At 42.3% G+C, this 14,359-nt stretch overlaps 1 protein-coding gene across 3 annotated transcripts in view; it reads left to right on the forward strand.

The window, feature by feature from the left end:
- The first annotated feature begins 1,010 nt into the window (after positions 1 to 1,010).
- Positions 1,011 to 14,359, forward strand: part of LOC127665972 (OX-2 membrane glycoprotein) — a 30,092-nt gene continuing 16,743 nt past the window's right edge. The window contains exons 1-3 of one of the 3 annotated variants that reach the window (XM_052158607.1): positions 1,083 to 1,185; positions 10,100 to 10,181; positions 13,090 to 13,416. In XM_052158607.1, coding sequence (XP_052014567.1) covers positions 1,174 to 1,185; positions 10,100 to 10,181; positions 13,090 to 13,416 — 421 coding nt within the window. In that variant the 5' untranslated portion in view covers positions 1,083 to 1,173. Of the gene's footprint in view, positions 1,186 to 10,099; positions 10,182 to 13,089; positions 13,417 to 14,359 lie in introns of those variants that run through there. The other 2 variants (XM_052158606.1, XM_052158608.1) reach the window with 2 other exon arrangements.

Genomic DNA, 14,359 nt, shown 5'->3' on the forward strand with positions numbered 1-14,359 from the left:
ATTCTTTTGGAGGTGTGGCCTTAATGGAAGGAGTAGGAGTAGGTAACTGGGACCAGGTTTTTAGAGTTCACAGCCTTGCACCTCTCCCAGGTTTCTCTCTCTGCTTTGTACTTGTGGTTGAAGATGTGTTCTTTCCAGCTGCTGGCTGCCATGCCTCCTGGTCACTTAGGGACTCTCTTCCTGCAGCTATAAGCCCAATAAATCTATTTCCATAGGCTGCTGTTCTTTGTTTTAGCATAGCAACAGAAATGTACCCAATATAGGCAATCATTCCTGTAAAGCTTCATCAAGGAAAAAACTTCAGTTCCAGGGCTTCTTGTGACTCATTTGACCTGTCCCCTGATTCTCAACCATTTTAAGGAATACTGCAGGGCAATCTGATAGCCAGAAGGAAGGTGCCTTTGGGTTTTCAGGAAGACTGTTCACAGGTAGCTCTGAGCCCTTAGGTCCTCTAAAGCTCTAGATAAGGAACCTGGAAACCACACATACACACACACTCACACTCACGCGCACACACACACTCACACTCACGCGCACACACGCATGCACACGAGCATGCACACACATGCACTGGCCTTTGATAATACCAAATCGTAAAATAAATTTTTTTTCTTTTTTTCCAGGGTGTCTGTACGAATCTTCTTACCTTTCCCCAGGACATTGTTCTGCTCTCAGTGTTGGTGTTTATTTTTTTTTTTTTTTTTTTTGCTGTACAGGACCACAGAATGCATCAGGTTTCTGACTCAAATTATTTTCCACTCAAGTTAGTTTCCACTCTGATTTCCCTCTAGGATGAACTGTGTCGCCCTCTACTGTCTGCTGGCACCCGAGAGAGGCTAGTGAAGAGAACGCAAGCAAAACTCATACGCACACAAAATAAGATAAATAAATCTAAAACGAAAAAACATGTGGAGTGATTCTTTGACATTTTTGCTATGTTACTCTGCAAGCAAAGGCAAGAAACAGTGTGGTGGGGGGCTGGGGCGAAGAGGTGTGGGAAGAGAGGGCGTGGTCTTCCTCTAGAGGAGCCAGAGAGTCGGCGTGTGCGTGTGCGCTGGAGGGGGCTTTCTATGCTGAATACTGTCCCTGCTCACAGGTGTTGCGGAGATACCCTCCATAGTGGAAGAGCTCAGACCCCGAGAAGCTTGTGTCTAGCTGCCGCCCAGAGCAAGGATGGGCAGTCCGGTGAGTGGAGTCGGAGATGGAGATGCGAAGGAGGGCGGAATGGGCGATCTGGAGCCGCGGCTCTCAGAAGCTAGTGGAGCCAGCGAGAGAAGCAACGAAGCTGTTCCTTTGGAGAAAGGGTATCCGGGGCTCTGAGCTCTGTAAGGAGACAGGGGCCTGGAGAAAGCCCGGGAACGCGTGTCTCTGGGGTGGGCGGCTTTGCTCCTTGCTGCTATTCCATTGCGAAAACAGGGCCTGAGCTCCATGGCTCCCAGAGCGGAGGGGTAGCTCTGTGCGTCCCCTGTGTTGGTCCTTAACCTGCGGCAGGGGTGTAGCCTAGTAATCTAGCTTGCTCTCTTTCTCTCCCTCTCCCTTGCTGTATTTCTGGCCCTTGCCTAGGAAACCATGAAGGATGTAGTAGTGCTGGATCTAGCGGTGCTGCGGCGAGCAAGCTTCCAAGAGGGATTGTCAGCCCCAGCTCAGTGGTCGTGTTAAATGCCAAGACATTTAGAGAGGCCGACATTTTGAGTCTTCGGTACTGTTTACAAGGCAGAAAAATTTAAAAGGAAGGGTAGTCATACGCCCTATTCTTTATACACACGGAATTGGTAGAATTGGGTGAGAATCTAAAAGCAATTAAATCCCCGAGGTACCACTTTTCATCGGCTGGCAGAGACCACAGAGCAGTTACTGAATTACCTTTCTTAACAAAGAGGAATGCTGGTCTGTCAGCTAGATACTCTTAATGTTCAAGCAAGAATTGCTTTCCTGTTTTACAAATAATCGGAGAGGTTCATTTTTCCCCCCAAGTTTCTATAGCTCAATAAAATAAGATAAAATTAGTCCTAGAAAGGAGAATGGGAGCTAGGCACCCAGCAGGTCAGCTAAGACCCAAGGAGCTAATGAACATCCACCGTCTTGATGAGAATTATAGGAGGTGGTTTTTTTTTGGGGGGGGGGGGTTGTTTTTTTTTGTTTTTTTGTTTTTTTTTTTTTGTTTGTTTGTTTTTTTCTTCATGATTGGACTCTCTAGTTAATTCTTGGTTGGTTAATCTTTTAGCATCTGTTAAATTCTGGGCACTGTATTCAGTGTTTTAAACATGGAGTTCTCACCACACACCTGTGATATCGCTGCAGCACTGACTTGCTGGTTTTGCAGCAGACAAGCTCCTAGAATCTTTACCATTCACAAACGCTGTTTTAGATTTATGAATATTTGCATATGCACAATAAGGTCTCTTGGGAGTGGGACTTAAGACTAAGCAGGAAATTAACTCATTTTTCTGTCGGTCTTCTATACACACCCTCAGATAATGCCATGATTATACAGTTCCCCTTGAGGGCTGGAACCATGATGGTAGGTGAGGAATTTTTCACGATAACACTGTCAGCACTCAGAAGTTTCAGATACTGAAGCATTATGGTTTTTCAATTTCCTACCTAGGCTTCATTTAACCCTGAGATTAGTACTGATGTCTTTCCCCAGGCTCCAGAGGGGTTAAATAATGTGTCTTACCTGATACATTTAAGATTCACTCTAGACTGGACTGTATCTTGGTTACCACCCAGCAATTCCACGTCATCTTTCTGAGAAACAGAAAAGCCTGCCACTGTCTGGCATAGACCAGAGGAGAATACAATAAATACTATGTGAATTTTTAATATGGAAGCCTCTCCTTTGACTCCCTGCTCCCCAACCTCTGTGTTTTCTTGGTTTTCACCATCCCCAGAACCCACTCCTCAGTCTTCTGTCTGCATCTGCTTTTCTCTTGTCCTGCAACACTGTTATTTTTCACTACAAAAGCCAGATATTCCTGCATTTTCTGATTACAGCCTTGGCTAGAGCCCGGGCTTCATTGAGAGAGAAAGGCATAATGGTTAAAAATAATGGTGTCGAATTAGCATGCCACAGTCTGCCAGCTGGAGATAAAGTAAAGGTATCGATCCCTAGCTGCAGAACCGGAGGATACATTTGGCTAGAATTTTCCAGCTATCATACATGATAAGAACGAATGGAGAACAGGCTCAACAATATGGAGGAAAAATTCCTGAAGTCCCCAGGGCACTTCAGAGTTAAAGCCCTTTTAGAAGGCTGTGCTGATGTGCATGAAAAGAGGGAGGAAGGGTGGAGGTTGCATCCTCTTAGGAAGCTCATCTCTTTTAACTTCCTAAAGGGGAGTGACTTTGCTGTAAACCTTAGATCAATGAAGTCAAGTGACGTCTCAAGGTAGGCGTGGCATACTCTTGGTACACTTGAGTTACCCCCCCACCCCAAACAAATTGTCTGAGCGAACAATAATTTGTACCAAGGATCACGCAGATGATCGGATTTTCAATTTTTCTGTAGCCTTAAGTTTGTAAGGAAAACCCAACTATGTCATGTAGATGGATACCAGAGGGTCCAGGAAGAAAGTCTGAAAGACTGGGGTGTGAAAACAGAAAAGCACTCAGGTATGGGGCGACATTGAAGATGTCCACAGGACAAAACATCACCTCTTTCAGGGTGCTGAAAGATCACAAGGAATGCCGGGACCAGGCTTATGACGGAGGTTCTGGGTCTATGACACTTTCAGTGAGTGCTGGCAAAGCCAAGTCTTCTCCCTGACTGTAATGCCTATGCCCACAGGGTACCGTTGGCCTCAAGAGAGGCACACACGCTCTTCTACTATTCACCTTCTATGAGTGCAAACTGCAGACCTTGACTAGGACAGCTCTCCTTCTTATGCTACCTAAACCCAAAGGAAGACAAGTATTGATCTTTACCAGTTAAGATTCTACCTCTACTCATAAAGTCACCTGTTTCGGAAAACCCAAATTTACATAATGTGATTAATCTCTGTGACACACCTTGTGTCATGAACTGGTGTGTCACTTCTCCCAGTAACATTTCCTCCATTAAGATTTAGGTCATGGCGTACAAAGCCCAAAGCAACAATTCCGTACAGTGGGAAGGAAAAGGATGTTAAAACTGGAGTGCTCTCACTGGGTAGAGGAATTCTTGTACCATATCAAAATTACTTCCAGGTCTTCAAACACTCTTTTTCAGTGCTCGGTGTGGTAGAAGATACCCGTGATTCTAACTCTGGCCACAGCAACAGAAGGATTAGGAGTTCAAGGCTATCCTTGGCTACATATCAAATTCCAAGATAATTCTAGACTACATTCCACCCCAACCAGACTCTTCTTTTTCTTTTTTTAAAGACTCTATTCGGTTCCTCTACTATTTGACCCAAAGCCCACAGGAAAACAGACAGAATAAGACAAAGAGAAATTTTAGGGCAATGTGATTGGCTCACTTTAGAGGTGTTGTGGAAAATAATCTCTAGAGGCCACTGTATCTGAAAGGCATGGCAAAAGTAGGAATTCGTTCAGGCACGCCTTGAGAATGAAAGATTCCCTCAGATGGCAAACCATCCTTTGACAACCAAGGCCATTTAAGTGGTTATGGGCCAATGATTTGTAAATAAGCTTCAGTTTATCAAGGTTGCAGAGGCTGTCTCTACATAGAGGCTCTTAACATACACATTTAGAATAGGGTGTCCACACTGGGTTTGTTGTAGCAATAGATTAGAGCAACTTGATTTGGTGAATATTGATGGTTTTGTGAGTCAAGAAGAGGGGAAAATGTGAAATAAGAGGCTTCCTCTACAGACTTAGCCTTTGCCCCAACTCCAGGAACCCAATGATCTCTGGGGTAGAAATGTTTAGTAGTGTGGCAATCCATACTGTACTGTTAGATGTTCCCCGTTCACAGCGAAGAAGGAAGAGGAGGATAGTCTTGGGAAGGGTAAAGGAGATGCTGGGCAGGTGATTAACATATTGGAGACAGTGTCTCCCTTCTAAGGTATATGGTGAACTATGCTTAGGAAGAAGTTATGGCCAAAAGCAAACTAATAAGCTCAGTCAAGACCTAAACATGGGAGCTGGAGAGATGGCTCAGTGGTTAAGAGCACTGACTGCTCTTCCAGAGGTTCTGAGTTCTATTCCTAGCAGCCACATGGTAGCTCACAACCATCTGCAGTGGGATTCGATGTCTTCTTCTGGTGTATCGGAAGAGAGTGACAGTATAATCATATACAGTAAATAAATAAATAAATAAATAAATCTTTAAAGACCTAAACACGATAAGGTGGTCTGCAAAGGATTAAGGCCCATTAGGTCCTTAGGGAGGAAGCTCTACTCTGAAGCATTAGCAGTTCTAACAAACATGAGCAAGAAAAGTTCTTTAGAGGCAAAGCCCATGAAAATGTACACCTAAGGAAAACCAGTGAAGCCAATGCACATAGGGGTATGGTATACTTTATAGGAAACTGCCAAGGCAGGCTGTGTGCACTTCAAAGTAGGGAAGGCAAGCTTCTCTGCTATGGAGCTATAGAAAGTTTTGGGAGAAAGATCATGAAGCCTCAACCCTCGACAAAGGATGACAGGCAACCAAGGAATGCTGAGAGCAAGAGAAATAATCTTCCAGATGGAAGAACATGCACTTGATCATCCAGTAGAAAATTGTCAGCCTTGAAAATATATGCAAACAACTAACATTATACAGACTGAGCATATATATACAACAGCAAGAAGATGAGTCCAAGAATTTAAAAGACAACAAGGGAAAGGGGAATAATCACACACACACACACATATGCACACATATTCATACATATATAAGTATATATATATGTGTGTGTGTGTGTGTGTGTGTGTGTGTGTGTGTGTGTATAATCATTCCCCTTTCCCTTACTGTCCTTCAAATTCTTTTCCTCTTTTCTTTAATCGTTTTTGCATATATATATATATATATGTATATATATATATATAATATGTATATATACATGTATTGTATAATTTGTTATATGTAATATATTATATCTAATGCATATAATATATTATTTGAAAGAGAACAAGGAAAAGGAGAATATATTTATTATAATTTTAAAAATATTTAAATGAAAAAGAAAGTGCCAGCTCATGCAACGATGAATTTAAGGAAGATTAGTTTTTAAAATTATTTTTATTAGATATTTGCTTTATTTAAATTTCACATGTTATCCCCTTTCCTCGCTTCTCCTCCAATAACCCCCATTCCACCCCCCCTTGTCCTGTTCACCAACTCCCCTCCTTTCCTCACCTGACATTCCCCTACAATGGGGCATCAAGCCTTCACAGGACCAATGGCCTCTTCTCTCATCGATGTCTGAATAGGTCATCCTCTGCTACATATATAGATGGAGCTGTGGCTCCCTCCATGTGTTCTCTGGTTGGTGGTTTAGTCCCTGGGAGCTCTGGGGGTACTGGTTGGTTCATATTAATGTTCCTCCCATGGGGCTGCAAACCTCTTCAGCTTAAGGAAGATTACTTTAGTAACATATAAATATGTTCCAATATGCAAAATGAATTAATACAGTAGGGGTATCTACTTTCTCTATCAGGCTCCAACACACAGGTCAAAGTGCCTAGTTTAGATCAAACTCCGTAGATGAGGGAAGAAGCCTTGCCAAGGCTCAGATATGCATGAAGGTTTTACAAGGAAGCCTACGCTTCTATACAAGTAGTTATGCTATGCAAAGAACTAACAATAGGACAAAACACACAAGGACACGAGCTGAGACCAGGGTACTAGAGCAACGACTTCACATGGGAGCATTTCTTGTATAAAGAGACTAATTAAATATCTGGAAAAGAGGAAAGTCTGGCAGCCAGTTAGACTCTCTTGTCTGGGAAAAAAAAGTCTAAAAGAAACACTTCACACAATGAAATGATGATGAATTATTTCCTGTCATTCATAAAGCTGGTAACCCAGGCTGTTCCATTTGTCCTTTCAGTTGGGAGCATTTTAGGTGGCAGGAAGATGCAAAGGGACTGCAGCACACAAAACGTTGGCAAACTGAAGGGTCGGAAAGGTTGGCAAGGAAGAGCCTGGTGTGCAAGGAGGAGGCACAGCAGAGTGAGGCCGGGGGCACCTGTGTAGGTGCTGAGCTCCAGCTAGCAGGAAATGGTACTCTAGAAGTCTAGAGAGCATCTGGTGGGCACTGTTAGCCAATTTCATAATACCTGTCAGATTGCTCAGGCCTGGAAACTTCATTCAATGTGATCCTCTTATCCTGACAAATAAGCAAGAGCTTGATAATCCTCACAATCTTGCTTTTGAGATAGAAGGTACAAAATATTTTTACATTCGTGACTAATTTTAAAAAACAACAATGCTGTAGCTATGCCCTGAGAGGCTCCACAAGAGCCTGACCAATACAGTTGTGAATGCTCTCAGCCAACCCTCTGACTGAGCACAGGGACCCCGATGGAGGAGTTTGGGGAAGGACTGAAGGAACTGAAGGGGTTTGCAACCCCATAGGAAGAACAATATGAACCAACCAGACTACCCAGAGCTCCCAGGGACTAAACCACCAAACCCAGAGTACACATGGAGGGACCCCTGGCTCCAGCTACATGTGTAGCAGAGGATGGCCTTATCTGGCATCAATGGGAGGGGAAGCCCTTAGTCCTGTGGAATCTTGGAATGCTAGAGTGGCAAAGCAGGAGTGGGTGGAGGAGCGCCCTCATAGAAGCAGGCAGTTGGTGAGATCAGGGGTTTGCGGAGGGGAAATCAGGAAGGGGGATAGCATTCCAAAATGTAAAAAAAAAAAAAAAAAAAAAAAAAAAAAAAAAAAACCAACAATGCTTTGTACACGTGGTCAGGCCATGTGTTGGTGTGGTTATGATTGTGAACTTTGGAGCCAGTGCTTAGGTTTGAGGCTTGTCTCTACTATTTCCTGGCTATGCTACCTGAGGAAAGCTACTTAAAGTCTCTCCTTCACCATTCTGCATTGTGCAAGCATTGATATGAACATTACCTTCTTCATAGATTCCGGGCGTGTTCAGTGAAGTAGTTGATCTCAAGAGTTAATGACAGTGCCAGGTACATAATGTGTTCAATATATGTGCTTATTAGTAGTTTAGTCACCAAAAGTAAACTTAAAGTTGAACTAAAAATTGCCCAGGTGGTGGTGGTGCATGCCTTTAATCCTAACACTTGGGAGGCAGAGGCAGGTGGATTTCTGAGTTCAAGACCAGCCTGGTCTACAGAGTGAGTTCCAGGACAGCCTGGGCTATACAGAGAAATCTGTCTCAATTTAAAAAAAAATTTCTCATGTAGTCACTTATTCTTTCAAACCAGACAGCCATGTATCTACTACCTTAGGCAAAGAATGTTATTACTGAAAGTCAGAGACGTTTCAGAAAACAAAGTTTTGTGATAACCTTAGCCTAGACATTCAAGCTTTAAAACCCCACACACTGAAAGAGAAGGGAAAAGGTCATTCCAGAAAGAATTGATGACAAGCTCCAGAGTGGGGGAAGAACCAGCTTGTCTGACCCAAGGGAGATAATGGTTTTCCAGTGCAAGAGAAGGAAAAAGCTGTCTGGTGTCTACAGCTGCAGCCAGGCACCAGAGTGTATAGAAAGAAGGAACCTTGTATCTTAGCCCCAGCCATAGAGAATCAAACATAGAACCTGTATGTAGTTCTTGAGTGTGTACAGAAGACAGGGTGCAGGATTACAGAGTGCCACAGGCACCTGGAGAGAGAATGCATAAATTTCTTATGCCCAGTACAAGGGAACCGAGGGTAGTTTACAAGAGCACAAGAGAGATGTAATTAGCCTTTGAAGTAATCATTGTTAGAAGGGTGGTCTTGGTGACTGAGGGAAAACACAGCTATCTTAGCGAATACAAGGTAGAAAATGGTTATAACAAGAGTCCTTTAGCCCTATGCTATACCTTGGTGTACTGTAAGCCCCTGTGAGTTCCTGAATTGCAGATACAATGCCAGAAATGGGGAGCTCAATAGCGTGTTGGGGTGCTTGGAAGCTGAATTGACAGAGAAGGTACTACTTTGACTGAAAGGAAGTTTTTAGCCCCAGTTGGAATGGCAACGTGAAATAAGAATGAAATTCAGTTGATGAAAGTTACAGAAAAAAAAATGGTATGTCTTACATTCCTTTAGTATAAAAATTTTAGAATTATGGCCACTGGGATGGCTCACTATGCTGAGGTCCCTGCTACACAAGTCTGGTGACCCAAGTTCAGTCCCTGAAACTCACATAGAAGTGAAAGGAGAGAACGTCATCCAACAGGTTGTTCTCTGACCTTCAACTCACCCATCAATATACATGTGCACATGCACAGACATACACAGATACACACAGACACACACGCAATAAATTAGTTACAAAAAAAACAATACGAGAAAGCATAATTTAGGTCCAGTAAAACAGTTCTGAGGCAGTCATAAAGGGTAGCTGATCTGAACACGCTGTCTCCTCAGTTTAAAGAAGGCAATGCCTACAATAACATTTTCTTAAATAGTTCCAGGATATCTATCAGGGTAGAGTATTCCTGGCCAAGTAAAGAAAAATAAAGCAATGAAGGAATAAACACAGTTAATAATAGTACTGGCTTCTTCTTTTTTTTTTTTTTTTTTTTTTTTTTTTTTTTTTTTTTGGTTCCAGAGAGTCAGCCTCAGCAAAGCTTAGAACAGGAACATTTCTGAAAAATGTTTTCCCTTTGAGCTTTGGCCTTATTATTAACAGAAGCTGATTGTTTGGGAAGGGTAAGCTGTCTGGTATCTGTATTTTCTGCATTTGTCTCTATTAGCACGAGGCAGTTTGGCTCAGGGAGCCAATGTGTTCAAGACTTTGCTCTTGACAATGGTAGCTTTAAAAGCAAGGCTTACATTGCCAGGGCTATGGAAGAGCCACACAGCAGCTTCCTCACCCCACATCCTGAGCACTGTTATTTCTTCCATTGATAGCCTTGGGTTCTGTTTCCACAAGTCTCTGGTGGGTAAACACTTGACTCCTGCATTTCCTAACACAGGTATTATAAGGACCTTTCCCTGGCTCTGTCCAAATACAACCTCTATTTCTGTCATTTGCTTTCTGTCTTCAGGTATACAGGAGACCTTTCTGCCATCTCTCCACCTACAGCCTGATTTGGGGCATGGCAGCAGTAGCGCTGAGCACAGCTCAAGGTAAAGATAACTCAGTTCCTCGTCTGGAGAGCCTCTGGGGTGAAGGTTGGCCACTCCTATGCCTCTCAGGCTAGCCCACTCATCTGCATGAAGTACGGAAGCATACTATCAGCCTTGGAACCTTGGGAGTTGTCCTTTCCATTTTCCTTACTTTCGTTTTCAAAGTAGCAGAACAATTTGACACTTCCAGTAGATAAACTAGATTTAAGAAAAACAATCCCCTCCCTAGTAAAATATGTTAGATTTTTCACCCAGAGAACTGGGGAAATATATTTGAAAAATAATTCCCTGGACGTAATTTTAAAGACCTGGGAATATTTGGAAGGCCATCCTTAAAATTGAGAGTTCATCTGCTTTTAACAAAAAGTAAAAGGTAGGAAAAAAAAATACTGTCACTCAGAGATGCATAAGCTTACATTGTCTCTTGTACAGTAACCCTGCTTGTTCCGCCATCTTTGAATCTCCATGTCATTGGAGGCAGGTTGCTGCTCATTTTCTGTCAGCTCTTTTCTGATCACTGTGGTATGATGTCACTCATCATTAGCCTCTTTGAGAAAGACGCTGCCAATGAAGGTCTGGCAGGCATCACCCCCACCCACAGCCCTGACACACTGTGTCCATTACAGGGTTTGCTGACCAACTAGCAGAGTCGAAAAGGATTCCATATGAGCACCAAAGACTTGGTAACTTTCCCACTACGGGATATCCTCTACAGTCAAGTATAGCTTGCCACATACCCAATACTAGTTTTAATCTCCTTTCCACTCGGAAATCTAAAAGCAACATTATTTGTTCCAAACACATTCTGCAAAATCTAAAAGGGTTTTCGAACTTCAACTTCATCAATGGGATTCTGCTTTCCATGACTGCCCTGACCTTCAAGGAGTTCCCATCATTAAATTCCCAGCTAGGTAACATGGTGCCCAAGGTATACTGGCTGCTCTGCTGTCCTCGTTCTCTGATACTCAGGGGAACATTTGTGCCACCCTCATTTCCTGCTTACACTTGTTAGGATGTCACTGGCTTGGTTACCCTTAAAGAAAAAATTTAGTGGTTTTGTTCATCCATATGTTGTCTATCATTTTATTATTTAGTTCTCTGCTGCTGTTTGGTGTGCGGAGGGGAAGATTTGGATGTAGGCAAATACATGAAAATGTATTCATTTTCAGTTTCTTTGGTTCCCAGTAAATGTGGTTGTGTTAAATATTTCCATCAGAAAATGCTTCATCGACCTTTATAGGCACTGAGCGCATTATGTTCTGGTTACTGTTTGGTTCAGGTAATTTATGAATCTTGTTATGAGTTGAGCTATAATTACAGTTTAAAAAGTGATTGGGGAATTTTTGGTTTTAGTATACTGTAGAGAGTGTTCAGAAAGAGTAAATTTTTAAGATCAATTTCAAGTTCAGTTGGGGGAAATATTTTGGTTTTCAAAAAGATTGTACATTTTATGACTCAGCAGTACACATATCTGAGTGATTCATATCCTTATATATAATCAAACAATGGCTATGTAAGTCTAGTGTATTCAAATTAAGTGTAAAACACCTATCAGCATATTTTAAAATTTTTTTGTATTATCATAGTTAAATTTTTACCTTAGTGATTTAAAATTGTGGAAATGAAGATTCTGAGAGACATAGTGAAAACTCTCATATTACCACTGTGGATTTATAATTTGCTATTGTAATTTATCAGTGTTTGCTTTCTGAGTCTCAGGGTTAGGTTGTCAAGTACATGAGGTTTCATGGTTAATAAGTTGCCTCACATTCCATTGCTTTTGGCTGGGCTAGTGTTAAAATGTTTAAGCATATCTGTTGAGTTTTTTCGTTAATCCTTTGCATACACACACACACACACACACACACACACACATATATATCCCTTATGTGTTACATTCTCAGGAAATGCAGAGATCTGGCCTTCTGGCCTACGGATTCTTCATTTAGTGACAGCCATTCTGCTAAGATGGACAGTGTGTTGAGATTTTGCATTTCCTGTTTTCCAAATCTGTAATTTCTACCATTTAAAATGTCTTTTTTTTTTTTTACTTACCCATATTCATTCCAAAGTGCTTCTTGATTTATGATGTCCGGATTCATTTGTTGTGAGTTCTTGGACATAGCATTTATTACTCCTCTTTCATTGTGTCCCTTTTCTCAAAGCATTGGTCCTTTGCTATTGGTTCTTTGCTATCACGTGGATGTTTATACATCTCTGTCAGAGTGTAAGTGGCCTGCATTGCAGAGAAGAAATCGCTGTCATAACACCCAATAAAAATAGAGCGTGATGACAGTTGGGGGCCAAAATCTTTTGATCATGCTGGGTATATCAAGTTTCCCAGAGCAACGTCCTGTTTATCACTCTCCTCATTTTCCAGAGCCTGAGCCCTCTGTGATGTGCGTGTGTGTGTGTGTGTGTGTGTGTGTGTGTGTGTGTGTGTGTGTAGCGCTTTCCTCATCTGCCTGTTGCTCTTTGGCTCTTCTTCACTGTCGCTCATACGTCACTATGCATGAACTCACCCAATGAACCGATGCCATGGGCACTTTTCACATTCAACCATTCATTGTGCTTATTCTCCAGCTCACAGGGATTCTGCACAAGTTCCGGTTACTGTGCATCATTGTGTTATTATGCTCTGCCTCTGCTTTTCAAAGTCAAAGAGACATAGTTCTCTGCTAGCACATAGGCATGTGCATGCACTTTGTTTTCTTCTTGGCCTCTTTTATTCTTTTCTATATTTGAGTTTCAGCATGCATCTATTCGTTACTAGGAATGTGTGTGTGTGTGTGTGTGTGTGTGTGTATGTCTGTGTGTGTCTGTGTATGTGTGTATGTGAGTGAGTGAGTGAGTGAGAGTATGTGTGTAATAAGGTTCTAAAATAGAAATGTTCTTTTTGGTTCCATAGTGGAAGTGGTGACCCAGGATGAAAGAAAGCTGCTGCACACAACCGCATCCTTGCGGTGTTCTCTGAAAACATCCCAGGAACCCTTGATTGTGACATGGCAGAAAAAGAAAGCAGTGAGCCCAGAAAACATGGTCACTTACAGCAAAACCCATGGCGTTGTAATCCAGCCTGCCTACAAAGACAGAATAAACGTCACCGAACTGGGACTCTGGAACTCAAGCATCACCTTCTGGAACACAACACTGGAGGATGAGGGCTGCTACATGTGTCTCTTCAACACGTTTGGCTCTAGGAAGGTCTCGGGGACAGCCTGCCTTACCCTCTATGGTGAGAATCTTTGAGAAAAAGTTCTCTCTTTTTTTTCAGAAATTATGATTTCCAGGAGCATTGGGTATGTGGTTATGGCGCCTGGATTTTTTTGATTCATAAACATGAGCAGGTGAAGTAGAAGGCTCTTAGCCTTTCGTGCCTGCTCTCGCTATTATTGCAGAATCCAGAGAGCTGACGTCACTACACTAAGCTGTTTGGCTGGAACTCTCTTCTGGGGTCTTGCCATCACCAAAATTGAAGACAATGAGGGTGACACATTCTCCACAGCAGTGAATTCATTGCTCATTGGTTTTTGGACAGCAGCTGTGCAATATGTTATCTGTGGAGCTCTTTACAACTTCTGGAACTAGCAACAGAGGCAGAATAGTCTAACCTGGAGCCAATAGGATGCCTTTCTTGGTTCACTTCAAGGAAGCAGTTTCAAGATTTCTAAGGGTATGGCCAGCGGAGGCTTTTCATAATGACTGATACCACTGGGAGTATAACAGGATATAAAACATTCTTTAAACATCCCATAGGCACAGTGGTGGAAGAGATTGTTTCTTCTTTACTAACACATGGCTGCAGTAGGATGTGGGACTGGGATGGATGAAGTGGATGACTTTATAACATCCAATGTGATGTGGTGGTTTTAGGAGGGATAAGATGAACCTAGTGGAGGCATTTCAAATGTTGAAGCAAGGCTGTAAGCATGCTAAGAGAGGCGGCCACAGGAAGAGATTTACTAGGTACAAGGATGTGGGAAACCGGATGGGTGCAGGGATCTTCTATTTACTCTATGATGGACCTTCTCAGTAGTAGGTCAGGCTTTCTTCCTAGTTTCTACTTCTTTGTGTATTTCTCTTACTCTCTTTCTTCCTTTCCTCCATATCCCTCCCTCTTGTCTTCTTTTCCTTCTTTTTTTGCTTCTCATTTCATATTTTATAATTTCTGCAATTGT

Source organism: Apodemus sylvaticus, chromosome 15 (genome assembly GCF_947179515.1).
Source record: "Apodemus sylvaticus chromosome 15, mApoSyl1.1, whole genome shotgun sequence".
NCBI classification, from domain to species: Eukaryota; Metazoa; Chordata; class Mammalia; order Rodentia; family Muridae; genus Apodemus; species Apodemus sylvaticus.